The sequence below is a fragment of the Chelonia mydas genome, chromosome 2 (assembly GCF_015237465.2).
Source record: "Chelonia mydas isolate rCheMyd1 chromosome 2, rCheMyd1.pri.v2, whole genome shotgun sequence".
In the NCBI taxonomy this organism is placed as follows: Eukaryota; Metazoa; Chordata; order Testudines; family Cheloniidae; genus Chelonia; species Chelonia mydas.
The window spans coordinates 243761668-243777731 of NC_057850.1; the positions used below are offsets into that span (position 1 = coordinate 243761668).

Genomic DNA, 16064 nt, shown 5'->3' on the forward strand with positions numbered 1-16064 from the left:
GTCATGAGTAAAATATAGGTTCACATTTAAAATTGTAATGAATTATTAGGCATACATTAAACATGCTTATTTCTTACCTTTTTACCAGTAAGCAAATCCTCTCCAAGCAAATCATCTTCAAGTTCACTGGAAAATATAAGTGAATATTAAGAGTACCCATATCACACACACGAAGAAAAATATATTTTTTTCTGGAATAATTATTGAATACAGTAATTTCAATAATGGTCAGAGGAGAATTGTTACTGAATCCACAATGCTTTTTATTTGATAAAATATATAGCACATTAATATGACTACTCAGGAAAGAGGTTTACATTATGCAAGGGACAAGCACTAAACTTCTATATTAAGGAAGGGTGGATGTTTTCAAGGTGTTGGAGTCTTTTATAAGCCATTCTTCCAAAGACAGTCAAATCGAAATACTCAAATCCAATTCCCTACATGTGGAGATCTTCATGCCTTTCACCTCTGTAATTCTTCTTGATTAAGCAACTAAGGAGGCACAAAGAAGCTAACATTCCTGGTAGTCCATTAGACCCAGTATGAACAGCAGAAGAGTGAGAAGAACTTGCATTTGGAGGGTAAGAGAAATCCCGGGGAAAAAAGACTCCTCCCCTTTGAAGAGATTTGTTCAAAGCTGGGAGAGTTTGAATGCTTTTGTTCATGCCACTCCTTTCACATTATAAGCCTCGCCTACGCTACAGAGTTAGGTCGACATAAGGCAGCTTACGTCAACCTCTCTCTAAGCGTCTACACTAAAATGTAGCTCCCACCAATGTAGGTCGCCCACTACGCTGACTTTACTCCACCTTTGCGAGAGGAGTGGTGCTTAGGTCGATGTAGTTAGCTTGACACAGTGTCCGTGTAGACATTGTGTTGCTTACGTTGCCTGTTGCTGCCTGACAGCTGTCAGCGCCCCAGGCAGCAGGGCTCCGGCTTTCAGCACCCCACAATGCCCCATGCTGACAGTTAAATCGGCGGACACACTCCTGGTGAGGACGCGCACCGCCGACAGAGGGATTATAGTGTGGACATGAAAAACTGACTTAAATACTGCAGTGGCTGTAAGTTGAGGTAACTTAAGTTGACTTAATTTTGTTGCGTAGACTTGCCCATAACCTCTCTCCCATAACTAAGTTCTGGATTGCCCCCAAAGAACCACTTTTGCATGTGGTGAGAAACTTTAGGGCCTTCCTAGATCTGCCCAGATCTTTCCAGTGGCATAAAGAACAAGGGGAAGAGACAGTAACATGTAGATCCCAAAACACAACAATAGGAGGGAAATGAAGTTCCCATTCTGTAAGTGTCAACGTTAGGCTCTCCAAGCCCTGATTCTGAAAGTTTGCATAAAGGATTCAGAATATGCCTTAGTGTTAAGAAATAAGAATCTACCCTTAGATGTCTGGCAGGCAGAGCTTGAAAAGAAAACTTGGCTTTCTTACCTTCTCCCACAAAGGAAATCAGTAACAGCCCACAAATTACAGTAAAGTAAGTTTGGGATATATAAACAGGGAGGTAACAACCAAAGTAGAACATTCATCTTAATATTTAATCAAGCCCATAGTGAAATGGTTAAGCACTTGACATTTTTCCAAATTATTTGCCAGTAAATCTAGCTGCAGATCCAAATTACACTTGCTAGATCTGAGAGTTGATTGGGAATATGGAATAGGTATTTCAACACAGCTGAAGCCCAATGAAAATTCCAGGACTAAAGCTGGTACCAAAAGCAGCCCTTAGAAAAGGATAAGGTAGTTTTACTACCTGACAATGTTCAAAAAATATTCTTAGAATGTCAAAAGATGAGGAAGATTTCAGTTCAGCAATAAATAAGAAGGGATTATTAGCATACAACATTCATTTATGCTTGCTGTTCTCAAACTTCATCCCATGAATACCCATATATTAACAAACTGATTGCTAAAGGTTCAGTAGCAATATCAAACAAGAGTGGGTATAGGAGGCACCTGTCTTGTGCACCCCCAGTAAAGTGACCAGAAATTAGGCCCCTTTCTGTACAGAGGCACAGACCTCTGTAAAGGAAATGGATCCAGTAGAATTTAAAGCCAAACCGCATCAAGGAGGCAAGTGTTTAAAAAAAAAAAAAAAAAAAGGCGTTGTTAAAATTCTAACGGGAAACAATTTTCCAGAACCTGGTCTTGTTTTGCATTCTGGATTGCTCCCTAGATCTCTTCCAAAGTAACAGAGGTGCTCCAGCTCCTGGTTACCATGCTCCAATATCCAAGGAAGGGTAAGGTGATCTAAGAATTCAAAAAGGCTTCATGGTGGGGGGATGGGGTTCAGCCAAGTAGCGATCCAAAAATGTAGAAGCCATGGGAGATGATCAAAATTACCAGAGATGACGCGTAGGGGGGTTAGGGTTGCCAACTTTCTAATTGCACAAAACCAAAAACCCACACCCCGAGGCCCTGCTCCCACCCTGCCCCTTCTCTGAGGCCCCACCCCCGCTCACTCCATCTCCCCTCCCTCCCTCACTTGCACCAGGCTGGGGCAGGGGGTTGGGGTACAGAAGGGGAGTGAGGGCTCCGGCTGGGGGTGCAGGCTCTGGAGTGGTGGTGGTGGGGACTGACAGCAGAAGACCCACCACCACTGCGGGATGGGTGGAGGGCAGGAGCGTATGGCCCCAGCCCAAACTTCAGCCTCTGAGAGCTGAAGCCAAAGAAGTCAGGGAGGAATCTGTGACTGCCGTGACCTTCATGACTAAATAGTATCGTTAATCTTAAAATTATAAGCACCTGGTAGTAACTACAATTTAAAAAATGTCCAATTTGTAAGAACAAAGCCGATCACAACTGTATTGTTCAATTAATACTGGTAAGTTACTGCTTCATATAATTAAAATATAAAGTGAAGTAAAATAAATTCATGAAGCACAATGAAGAGGCTATTTACATTTAAAGAAATGGATTAGCTTGCCTCAAAACCTGAACCTTCATATGCCTTAACTCCTTACTAAAAAAATTAGTGTTTCCGCATTTCTAACCAAAAAAAAAAAGCTTCATTATAAGTGGAGTTTTACCGTAACAAGAAGCTCATGGCAAACAATGCCTTCATTTCATCACAATAGCAGCACAGTGCTTCTTAAAACCCTGCAGTTACATTGGCAGTTGTGGGGTGGGACAGGAAGGAGTACTGGCCAACCTCTAGAAGGTCACCTAGTCACTCTCAATGGAAGTAAACTGTAGTGAAAAATCAGATCTTCTCACTATCTACTGGTTTCAGAGTAGCAGCTGTGTTAGTCTGTATCCGTAAAAAGAAAAGGAGTACTCGTGGCACCTTAGAGACTAACAAATTTATTAGAGCATAAGCTTTCGTGAGCTACATCCGATGAAGTGAGCTGTAGCTCACGAAAGCTTATGCTCTAATAAATTTGTTAGTCTCTAAGGTGCCACAAGTACTCCTTTCCTTTTCACTATCTATTAAAAGCAAAGGCAGCAAAATGGGAAACCTTGGATTCCTACTTGCCTTTTCTCTCACAAGGGAGTACAACTCCCTCCTTCCTCTCTTGAGCAACAGCAGAAGAGGAGACAATTACTTTGGAAGGCAAGTAAAAAGTTAGTAGGTGATCACTGCTGCACTTACAGGGCAATAGATCCAATGAAACTGCTTAGCCTGGTCTACACTACAAAGTTAGGTCAACATAAGCTGCCTTGCGTCAACCTAGTTGTGCATGTGTCTACACTTAAATGTCTACCACCAATGTAATCTCTCCATTACACTGACATAGTAACACCATCTGCCTGAGCAGCGCTGCGCCATGGTCAATGTACTGGGGTCAATGTAGCACAAGTGTAGACACTGAATTACCTATGTCAACCCTAACAGTTCTCCAGGAGCTCTCTCACAATGCTCAACACTAACCACACTGGTCACAATTGCTAATTCCACGCCCACGGGTTACGGTGGCCGGAAGCCATACACCCTATCCCTTTAAAACCCTGCAAATTTTGAAATGCCTTTTCCCCGATTGTCCATCTTGGCAAGCACACCGAGCAACTTTCCATCATTGTGTGAAACTGCCCAGCTGGCTCCACATTCCAGACTGGAGTACACAGGAGATACTGGATCTCCTGGGTCTGTGGGGAGACGAGGCTGTGAAAGCACAGTTATGGATTGGCAGTAGAAACATGGACATCTATGAGCAGATTGCACAGGAGGTGCAGGAGAAAGGGTCTGACAGAGAGCAGCAGCAGTCCCGTATGGAAGTGAAGGAACTGCAGCAGGCACATGAGAAGGTCAGGGAGGCCAAGAGTTGGTTCAGTGCCGAGTCATGAACTGCCATTTTTACAAAGAGATGCATGCAATACTTGGGGGGAGATCCCACCACCACCCCACACACCACCGTGGATACCTCTGAAGAGCCCAAGTCACAGGCCCCTGACATGAATAGGGAGAAAGTGGAGGAGGAAGAGGAGGGGGACATGCGACCGCAGGCCAGGACCTGTTTGAGACTCCACTGCAGTCCAGTCAAGCATAGGCAAGCCTGATGCAGAGGAAGGAACCTTGGTTAAATGTGTAAATTTGTTTCCCATCACAGTGATGGCACCCCCAACTTAGAAAGACACAGCTATCGACTTTTCATTAATCTAGTTGTACGAGACAAGGTAGTGGTACAACGAAGAGCTAGAGCATTTATCTGCTTTTTATGTCCCTGTAAAGTTAGGCCAGGGGTGGAGGGCATCAGAAACACTTTGTTTATCTTTCAGGAGAATGTCCTTTGAATCCTTCTGAGAGATCTCGATGAAGCTTCCATGGAGGTACACAGCAATCCTCTCCCAGAGGTTTCTAGGGAGAGCTGCCTTATTTCTTCCTCTGCAGTAGGACACTTTCCCACACCAATCAACAATATCTATAGATCGCACCAATGCAGTAAACAGACTAACAGGATACGAGCCTGGGTGGCTTCGGGATGCCTGCAACAACTGTGCTCCCTGTGCCTTTGTTACCCTCCTGAGTGAGATATCAGCTAAAATTACCACCACCGATGGAAAATGCTGCCACTATTCAATGCCATTGCCCTGTACTCAAATTCATGCCACCGAGCAACTCCCTCCTCATTTCTCTCATCCCTGAAAGGCCACACTCACTACAGCTGCTGAGCACAAGTACTCTGAAGCAGAACTGTCAATAAACATGTCTTGTTTAAAACTTTAGGGAACATGGTTCCAAATCTTATCTTTTGCTTTCCATTTGTGACTATAATGATAAAGTACCTCTGTGTGTTTTATCTGTGGCTGCTGCTGTTGGGTGATTCCCCTTCCACACCCAAAGAACACCTGAGCCAGATAAGGAGGAAAAAGAAAAGGACTTGGGATGACATGTTCTGCGAGCCAATGCTGCATCAGACAGTGAACAGAGGGCCTGGAAGATGAATATTGCAGATTGTACAGAGAGGGAAAAGAGTGGACAGAAGAAAAGCTCAAGAGTCCCAGCAGGAAAAGGAGAGGGAGATGCACCAGGAAGTAATGGGACTTCTCCAGGAGAAAACATGGATACTGCAGACTCTTGCAGACCTACAGATTCAACAATCCCAGGTTCACCTGCCTGTGCAGTCCACAGAGAACTCCAATATAGCACCTCCCTGCACCCCGCTCCCACAACATTCCACATGGCACCAGGGCCGTCTCCCTTCCCCTACCGCTCCAGACTGGTGGCCATGAAGGACAATATACATACAGTGACCTGTGAGTGCCATGCTTGATGCATGAGTAGCTAAAATGGAAATGAATGTTCCTTTCTGTTCTTTAAGCTCTGTTCCATAAATGTATTAAGGTTTTAATGTATCTGCTTTTAACTTACACAGAATTATTTTTAGGTATTTTCATTAGTAAATAAAACTGAATTGTTTGGAAAATAATTCACCTTTATTAGTTCCCAACACATGTTGCAGAATGCCTAAAGTAGTGAAAGCAACCCCACAGCTGGTATTGTATACTGTCACTGATCCTATGAGTTGTCACAAACAGCCTAAATCATAAATGTACAGAAAGCACCATAAAATTAATAGGTGCATTGTCAGTGTTATACTGATAGATGTGCAGTAAGCACCACATAATTTGTAACAGGCCCCCAAACTGCAGGGCCAGATAGAGCACAGTACACCACAACCCATTACTGTGGCTCTCTGTTGAAGTGCTCTTTCAAAGCCTCCCTGAGCCACAGAGCTCCACACTGAGCTCTTCTGATGGCCCTTGTGTCTGGCTGTTCAAACTCAGATAGCCACTCCACCTCTGCACTCCACCCTGGTGGCAACTCTTCCCCTTTGCTTCACTGACTTTATGCAGGACACAGCAGGCAGCTATAACAATTGGGGTAATTTTCTGTCTGAGATCCAATCTTGTGAGTAAACAGCGCCTGCACCTTTCAGCCTACCAAAAGCACATTCAACTGTCATTCTCCATCTGCTGAGAAGTAGCTGAATCTTTCTTTGGTGCTATTTGAGGTAGCTGGTGTACAGCTTCATGAGCCAGGGGAGTGAGGTGTAGGCTGGGTCTCCCAAAAACACTATTGGCATTTCAACATTGCCAATGGTAATCGTCTGTTCAGGAAAGAAGGTCCCTGCTTGTAGTTTTCTGAATTGTCCTGGGTTCTTAAAGATGCAAGCATCAAGCACCTTCCCCGACCAGGCAACACTAATCTAGATAAAGCAGAGGTGGGCCACATCCAGCCCACGGAACTGTCCTGCCCAGCCCCTGAGCTCCTGGCCCTGGAGGTTGTCCCCCCTCCCCCACAGCCTCACCGCCGCGCAGTGCAATGCTCTGGGCGGCAGGGCTGCAGAGCCTGGCGTGACTCGGTGCTCTCTGCTGCACGAATGGGGTGTGGGGGGGGCAGTTAGGGACAATTAGTGGCGAGGGGTCCAGGGGTGGCCAGGGAGAAGGGGTGGTTGGATGGGGCAGGGGTCCCGGGAGGGGGCAGTCAGGAAGGAAGGAAGGGGGGTTGGACGGGGTGGCGGGAGCAGTTATGGGCAGGGGGTCCAGGGGCGGTCAGGGGACTGAGAGCACGGGGGGAGGGGAGGTGTGCTTGGATGGGGCAGGAGTCCCGGGAGGCCGTCAGGGGGCGAGAAGTGGGGGGGGGTCAGACAGGGGGCAGGGGACAGGCCATGCCGGGCTGTTTGGGAAGGCACAGCCTCCCCTAACCGGCCCTCCATACAATTTCAGAAACCTGATGCAGCCCTCAGGACAAAAAGTTTATCATGGGGGGGCAAAGTATTGCAGATGATCCACCAGCACTTGCATAACCATAGAAAAATAGCCCTTTCTGTTGATGTACTCTGTGGCAGGGTGATCTGGTACCAAAATAGGGATGTGTGTGCTGTCTGCCACTTCACGGCAGTTCAGAAACCCCACTTCTGCAAAACCATCAGTTATGTCCTGCACATTGCTAAGAGTCACAATTCTGCATAGAGGAGACACTTAACAGCCAATCCATCATTACAAGTTTCCACAGTGTGATCACCACTCACTTCTCCACTGACAAAGCAGCTCTCATTTTTGTGTCCCTGTGCTGGAGGTCTGGGGTAAGACTTATCACACAAATCCAAGAATATGGCCTTGCACATCCAAAAGTTGTGCAGCTGCAGCTTGTCACCCCACGCCTGCATTATGATGCAATCCCACCAGTCAGTGTTTGTTTTTCAGGCCCAGAAGCAGCACTCCACTGTTTGTAGCTGCTCCATGAACTTCACCACCAATCTTGAATTGGTTCTCATTATGTCCCACAGCAATCTGCCCTCCACGAAATCATCACATTCCCTTCAGCTCTTCTTGAGGCTCTGCAAATACCAGAGGATCGTTTGCTACGCTCATTATAATATTGCAGAGCTGTGCAGGCTCAAGACTTCTGTCAGAGGTGGGAGCAACAAGTCCTGTGGTAGTGTGACAGTCTGTACCCTTATGTTCACTCTTTTCACAGGACTGTGATAAATTCTGTACAAAGTATGCCTTGTGAGGTATCATTTGAAAACTCATAATTTGCTGATCATTGCTGTCCTGGTAAAATATGTGTGGCAAAATTATGCAAAGTCATAAAATTCTATTATATGACATGGTCAAAGTTTAGAAAAGCAGGCACAAACCAGTTCCTCAGAGACAAAAAGCAAACTGATGCCTCAGTCTGGTGTCCAAAAAATCAAATGGATTATCACTTGGTTAAGCAGCCATTCTTTGGCAGGAAAAAGGGTGTGAGTGAGAAAGTTACATCTGGGCAAGGAACAGCTGGAGGATCCTGTCTCCACAGACCAGCTGTCTCCTGAACCTCAGCTGGAGATAATTTTCAAAGAAAGAGAGAGCTATAAAAAAGGGGAGCAGAGGCCCCAAACTCACTCTCTCTTCATCTCTACTCATGACATCATCACCACCTGAAGGACAAGGAAATTAACACTGAACTGTGGGGGAAAAGCTACTAGAGCATGGTGAGAGAAACTTGCTTTTAGTTCACTTATTTGCGTTTTACCTTTTATTTCATTGTAACCAATTCTGATTTATGCCTTATTACTTGTAATCATTTAAAATCTATCTTTTTGTCGTTAATAAACTTGTTTTATTGTTTTGTCTAAACGTGTGTGTGTGTTTGGATTGAAGTGTTTGGGAAACTCCATTTGAGATAACAAGGTTTGTGCACATCATTTTCTATTAATAAAATGATGGACTTTATGTGAGCTTGTACTGTCCAGGAGGGTGCTGGTCAGTACGAGATGTACATTTCTGGGGGAGAGTCTGGGACGGGGTGTTTGCTGGTGTTGCCTGGAGTATAATTCATGGTTGGCTGGCTGTAACACTCATACAGTATTGCTAGGAGTGATTTACATGCTGGAGGCTGTGTGTGGGCAGATCAGGAGTGGTTGCTCTCACAGTGAAGGAACACCAGGTGGGAGAACTGGGGAAACACAGCTGTTCAACAGTCCAGATTGTACCCTGGGGAATGTCACAGCAGGTTCATGGGATTTTCAAAATAGGCACAAAAATTATGGGATGGTCAAAGCTGTATGATGGGAACTTTACCCTTCAGTCCCAGTCAACCCTGCATAACTTGTTTCTGCCCCACCATGCATTGCCAAAACGTCCCAAAAGATATTACATTGGACAGTAGAGTTTTGTACACTGCGATGCCTACCCATAGCGCACCGTGCATCAAAACAAGCAGTTCTGGTGATTATGCACAGCGCCGATGCAAGGAGCCAAGAATGCATGCATGCTAGCAATATACTAACTGTGGCAGCTTTATGCCGATGTAAATTGGGGCAGCAAAAGTTTGTAGCCTAGACATACCCTTAGAGTTGATAAAAACTGTACAGTAAACTGAGTGAAAGATCAGACAAAAGCACTGAATCAATTAGGGACTTTGATTAGACTCTACATCGGTTTCACTATACTAAATGTCTGAACAAATCATCATGCTACTAGCATGGAAAAGAAAGTGTAAACCTTTTTGGCAAATAGCCTGACAAGTGTCGTTGGATTGTAGGACTCTATACAAAAGAACATACCTTTGCCTCCCAACTAAGGGTATATCTACACTGGAAAGTTTCAGCACTGCAAGTTATACCACTTTTATTAAAAGGCTGGAATTAAACCTCTGTTGCATGTCCACATTGTGCGCCTTGTGACACTGGAGTGCATCCACATTAGCAGCTCTTGCAACGGCAAAGACAGCAGTGCACTGTTGTAGCTATCCAACTGTGTAACTGGCCGCAGGGTGCTTTGGGAAGGGTTTGCAATCCTTCATGGGGCAGGAACAGCATCACATGATTCAGGTTTCCCAATCCCATTGTTCCATGGGCATCCTACTACATTGCCAGCTGCTTTTCAACTGAAGTGGGGGCAGGGGAAGTGTGAGACAGGGAGTGTGTGCACGTATGGAGGGGGGAGGAGAGAGAGAGACTGTGTTTTGGGGGACAGAGTGTGTCAGCATGCTGTCTTGGAAGTTCAGACAGCGACAGGAAGCAACCAGTCCTGAGGCAGGGGGAACCCAGACATCAGTCCCCGCCTCTCTCCCGGGGTGCTCTGCACAGCAATCTTACACACACACACACACACACACACCCCTACCTCTGTGTTCAACAGCACGAGCATTCCACATTAATGGTTTGCTTTGTGTCCTGGAGCAGATCAGCACAGCATGCAACTGCTGACAACTGCTGTCAGAAATAGTGCTTTGAAAAGGGAGGAGCGCATGTCTCCAGGGCAGCCGAGTTCAAAACAATGAGCAGAGTGGTCACTTGAGACATTATGGGACAGCTCCGGAGGCCAATTACAGCGCAGAAAGCAATCAAGTATCTACACTGGCAATAGAATGCTGGAGCCTCTGTGCAAATAGCCTTACGACTCTCAAGGTGGCTTTTTTGCAGCACTGCAATTGAGGAGTTTCTGCGCACAAAGTGGCTTGGCAGTGTGTACACGTCTGCAGTTTAACTGCAAAAAGCTGCTTTACTGCGCAGAAACTTGCCAGTATAGACAAGCCCTAAGTTTCGTTACACTTTCAGATCTTTTCAATAGCTTTATATTTTTCAACAGAAAATCTAAAAGAAATCCACCCATCCTGACCCCCATTGCCAAAAAAAAGAATGAATCAGACTAAAGACATGAATTTTTTTTTTAAAAGCAGTAGCTAAAGATCACAAGTTTTAACAGGAGTTATCAGCTGTTTACGGCACATTCCTCCAAAGACTGGCTAAAATAGCTTTAAATATTCAGTGGTTCAGAAGGTAAGTGTAGTCAGAAAGCTGACTGTAAAAACAGTTACATACATCCAACATTTAAAAATCTATTCCAGGCTGTATTGTATCTGTTCATGCCTTCAGACTGTTCATGCCTTCAGACTTGTCAAGGCAGGTATATGTTTGGCAACATTTAGCATCCGCTGACACACAGCTGCCAACAGCTTCATTAGTATCTGAATTTGCACTGTTTTAAGGATTAGAATACAAAACGCCACTCCACTAAACTAAAGCAATGTAATTCAATGTCTGAACATGAAAAAATGTTAACTACCTGTCCCAGTCATCGTCTCCAGTTCTTCTTCTCCAAGACCTTTCCGCACCAGGCTTATCAAACTGATCAAAGTCATCATCTGTAAAGTAGAAGACTACATTAGATAGTTCTTACTGGAATATAAAGGAAGCACAGAAGTTTTCTAATCCTGAAGCAATGACTTGTTCTCTTTAGGAATTACTGTCCTACCCTTTGTGGTTTTACAATTTTTCTCTAGTATTTGTTTAATTCAAAAAGTTAAGATGTAGTTTGGTCTTGTTTAGTAAGTAAGTAGTAACAGTAAGATGTAGAGGTCTTATTGCTAATGGAGGTGACACTGCAATGGGGTAAATCGAACGTAGGAAAGGATGTCAGCATATTGTTGAAAAGTTTACAATCAAAGGGTCAGCCCACAAGCAGAAAGTAAGCTACGTCTGCAGTGAAACCAAACTTCAGATGGTAAAAAGTATTTAAACACTATCTAAAAAAGCCAAGCTGTGCTGACTGATTATCAGGAAATATTTTGCTTTTTAAGTGAATTTGTTTGTAAGTGGTGACAATTTGGCAGCCTCAGAAACTGAAGTCCTAAATTTATCCATAAAATAGGTGCAGCATGCAGCGTTCAAACAATCTTCCCATATTGCCCAGCTAATACGTCTGACCTGTAACCCAGAGGGACCATCTCTTGTGAGGAGAGAATAATCCATTCCCCACCCCCAACTGGAATATGGCAATAGTATGAAAAAAGGCTATCACTAGAATTTTGGATTAACGTGGTTTTTTTGTTTTAATGGCTTCTATAAGACAGGTGCCATTTTTACATAATCACTTTCCTGACTAGAATAAGTACAATTATTTATCTCTTACGACCAACAGGTACCAAATTAGGGCCAATCTCAGAATGATTTTTTGATGGTTTGGTTTGAAATAAGCCTTTAAAAACCCACACCTTTTCAATTTCCACTTAGGATTGTGTGTGTGTTCAGGTCCTCCAGTTCAACTGGGCATCCTGCTGTGACAATTCCCTCACCCAGTGGCCAACCCTAGTTATCTTCCTTTTGTCTAATTTAAATGCAGGTTTCATTGATGGTACTCACGGAAAACCCAAGGTGAGCATAAAAAATAATGAAAACTCAGCTAGGGCAGTCATCACTAATACAACAGTTTTCAAACTAAAATGGTAGTCATTATACTTTCCCATGCCATTAAAATTGTTTCAGTAGCTTGTGACCCAATGAAAGTCAAGTCATGATGAGGTATAAAAGGCAAAAGGAATTGTTCTAGATTTCTTCTGACAAAGAAACAATACACCCCTTTTTAAGGTCCTAACCAAGCGAACTCAACTACTTAGCATATTAGTGCAGCACTCCACATCCAAGCAGAATCTACATTTTAATATTTTTTCCTCCATAGCATCCAAGATCCAGCTTTTTCTCTGCCCTCTGCTTGTCCAGGACTTCACATCATCTTGCTTCTTGACCATTAAAACCTCCTCCTGTCAGGCTTTACAAATACCATCTTGATCCCCATATAATCAAATACTGCTACAGAGACCATTTTCCTGAATTATAGCTCCGATTATGCATCACTCTCTCCATTTTCCCACTCACAGGCATGGTCTACTCTACACAGTTTTTATACCAATATAATATGTCAGTTGGGGTGTGATTTTTTACCAACAGTTCTACAGGTACAGCCCGTAGCATGGGCACGTTATACTAGTAAAAAGGTACCTTATACCAGTACAGCTTATTCCGTACAAAAAGGGGAATAGGTTATACTGGTATAACCATGCCCATCATGGGGGAGTTATACCACTTTAACTATATCGGTATAGTTAAAGCAATAAAACCAACTTTTGTGTGTAGATAAGCCCTATGGCTCTTTGGGGCTTAACTTCATCCTACTTATTTCTTATAATGGTATGTATTCTGCCATCAACCTTTACTTCAGCCTGGTCTACACTAGAAAAGGGGCAACTACACTGACAAATCCTCTCCTACTATAGATGCAGCTCTAATAAGCAAAAAAAGGTGCTTTTGACAGTATAGTTTATACTGAGCAAAATAAATTATACCAGTTTAAAAGTGCTTTTGTGGTATAACAATCTATACCAGGGCTTTTCCCAGCATAGAAGTGTGTCCCACAAAAAAAAAAAAAAAGCCAAAAAAAAAAATCACATCCATAATTAACATTACTATTCCAGCAAGAGTTTCTACTGAAGACCTTTCCCTCCATTCTACCAACACTACCAGCCTTTATTATCCATTAGTCCCTCTATCACTCATCAGTGTCCTCTAAATATCTTTGCACTTTCTCCCATGCCATCCCTTATCCATGAGAGGAACTCCTTGTAAAGATCCACAAAGCTACATTATCCTCTTTCAAATCTCTCATTAAAGTTGCCTCTGCTATGATTCTTACCAAAGACTCAACAATGGTTAGACACTGCTTATTACAAGAATCACGATCGTCATACTTTTATCTTGAGCCTCCCATGTCTGTCTGTCATAGTCTCTCGTTGTCTCATGTATTTAGACCATAAGCACTTCGGGGAAAAGGGACCATTCTTTCATTTTTGTACTTTGCCTAGCATAATACAAATTAATCTACAGACCAAAAGTGAGAGTTACAAATTACCATGGTACTATCAAAATTTGACTCAATACTTTGAAATGTATTGTTAAAAGAGCCCAATAAGAGGGTTACAAGTATTTGTGTACTCAAGAACGGAGTCATGATAGAAAGAAATTTAGGAACCCCTAGTGAACAGCATTCATTTCTAACACTTATGGTTTGCAAGATATTAAACATTGAAGTGGTTTTTGATTCATTGCATGACCAGTGTTATTTGGAGAACAGCAAGTCACAATCAAGTATAAATTTTTCATTTCTGAGGCTACAAATATTCTAGTATTTCTTTTTCCTTTTTAGGCCTTTATATCAGGAACTCAATACAACCAAAAGTAAACTTTTTTGTTTAGCATAACTAATTAGTACATACTGTAAGGGATCATTCAAGGTAGTGTAAGACTGACAGCCAAAAATTTTCCACAACTCTCAGACAGCAGCAGGAAGAAATCAGACACAAAAAATAAACCCCAGCCTGACAGGAAACCACAAGACTTGCTGCAAAAGTGGCTCCTACCAGCCCACATGCATGCCTGAAGCTCTCCTACAGTAGGTAGTGAGTCAACAAAATGACTCTCTCCTTCTTCCCACCTCACCACCCTGGATAATATCAGGTACTTGATGCAAGGCTGAAAGATACTCACTGAGGTCATCGGCACTCTACATTAATTTTCACAGGTGGCACAGGAAGAAAACAAGAACATTTGTGGGCTAAAACATACCAGGATTTCCCAATTGAAGGGTAGACTTAAAAGGACATCAGTGAAAAAAGTGGTCCATTGTTTGACTCTGTATTGCTACAACAAAAGAAACCCTGCTATCAAAGAAAGAAGTCAGTGCAAAATTGCACACACACTGGCTGAAAGTCAGCCATTTTGTTAGACAAGTTTGGCCTCCCTCTGGAATTGGCCAACATCAATTCCTTAACACGCACTAAGGTTTCTTAACATAGTAGGCTCACTTTGCTGGCAATATTTTTTCTTGCATTATATTATCCTATTTCATGGGAGCACTGTCGCATGTTTTTGACAGTCATATTTCCATAATTTGATAGATTGATTATTTTCTGATTCTGAGTGTTGTATGGCAGGTAATGTTTACACGTATTATCCTGCTTAAAAGGGACACAAAATCATAAGGATTTTCTGAGGACAAGCTTCCACAGAGCAAGGAGATCTCATTTTTCTTTCCATATCTACTAGCTCCTTTTTAAAAAAAACTTCAGTAAAATACATAAGGCCTTGTGTACTAGGCTAAAATTAAAAATTGCTCTTTAAAGACCCCATTAGGGTGGTAGATGAATCAGCTTGGATTGAATGGTTGACCAATCAGCTTTGGCTAAAACCTCTCATCCAAGCAAAACATTTGACCACACCATTCTCCCTCACTCTCACACACAATACCAGACAGAAAAAGACTGCAAGCCTCCAACAGTATGAAAGTTGTATGTTTTCAATGTGGGGATAAAAATCAATCATTTTTTATTTCAACTGGACTTCTTAAATTTAAATGAAATACATTGTTTTAAATAAACCTAATTAAAATTAAATTTGAAATTATGACATCTACCTTAAGGTCTAAATTTACTACAATCATTTAAAATCATTTAAATTAATTTAAAAAATAGTAACCGTACATGTTTGCTGCCAAGTTTAAAGAAAGTCAGACCACTGAACTGGTGGAAGTCACTAAGCACCTGGAACCAACACTGGTTGAAGTGCTAAACCAGTTTTTGACAGCAGTAGCTCTTCTGCAGATGCAGATACTATGTTTTCATTTAGGTTGAATCAACTAGTTCATTTCAGTTAGAGTTAAGAAACCAACTGGGAGGTGAAAAAGCAGGAAACCTTGTTTTCCTCTCCAACCTATGAATAAAAATTAGATGTGAAAGGATGAGTTTTACTAGTTCTAAAATCTTGAAGAAAATGGTGACCTAGAAACAAGCAGTTCAATTCACTAACTACAAGATAATACTTTGTTTAATATATCAGTTTTAAACGTTTTAATAAATTTGATAAATCTTTTTTTCTTACATATCCAGCACATTTCAGCTAGTTTTATTTAACTAATAAACAATTTTAAAATGCTGCTTTTGTGTATTTTAATTAAATTTTAAATTTCCATCCAAATAGACCTTGACAAATCAGAAGTAAAAAAAATCACCTAGTAAATAAGAAACATCATTTTCTAACATAATAAAAATGTAAAAATTAAGCATCTGAATAAAATGCAAGTTAAGCTATACAACTGCTTAAATAAATGTGTGTAGCTATGAAAGATCTTCTTGGTTAGCAGAAAAAAGCACCAAATTTAATGCAGATGCTACATTCAATTGCAATCATGTTTTAATCCTTACCAACCAATTAGAATCAACCTTTCTTTAGGAAAATAACTAAAAAGGACAAACGCTAAACTAAATTTAAAACCATGATTTAAATCATT

The 16064-nt window shown here is 42.2% G+C and overlaps 1 protein-coding gene across 6 annotated transcripts in view; it reads right to left on the reverse strand.

Moving 5' to 3' along the window:
• The window catches only part of RBM33 (RNA binding motif protein 33), a 153733-nt gene that overhangs the window by 132911 nt on the left and 4758 nt on the right, over window positions 1–16064 (reverse strand). For all 6 annotated transcript variants that reach the window (XR_006289124.1, XM_037891082.2, XM_037891081.2 and 3 more), the window contains exons 2-3: window positions 11013–11091; window positions 78–126 (exon numbers count right to left, since the gene is read on the reverse strand). Coding sequence is in view for 5 of the 6 variants with exons in the window: in XM_037891082.2 (XP_037747010.1) it covers window positions 78–126; window positions 11013–11091 (128 nt within the window). In the remaining variant the exon portion in view is untranslated. The remainder of the gene's footprint in view (window positions 1–77; window positions 127–11012; window positions 11092–16064) is intronic.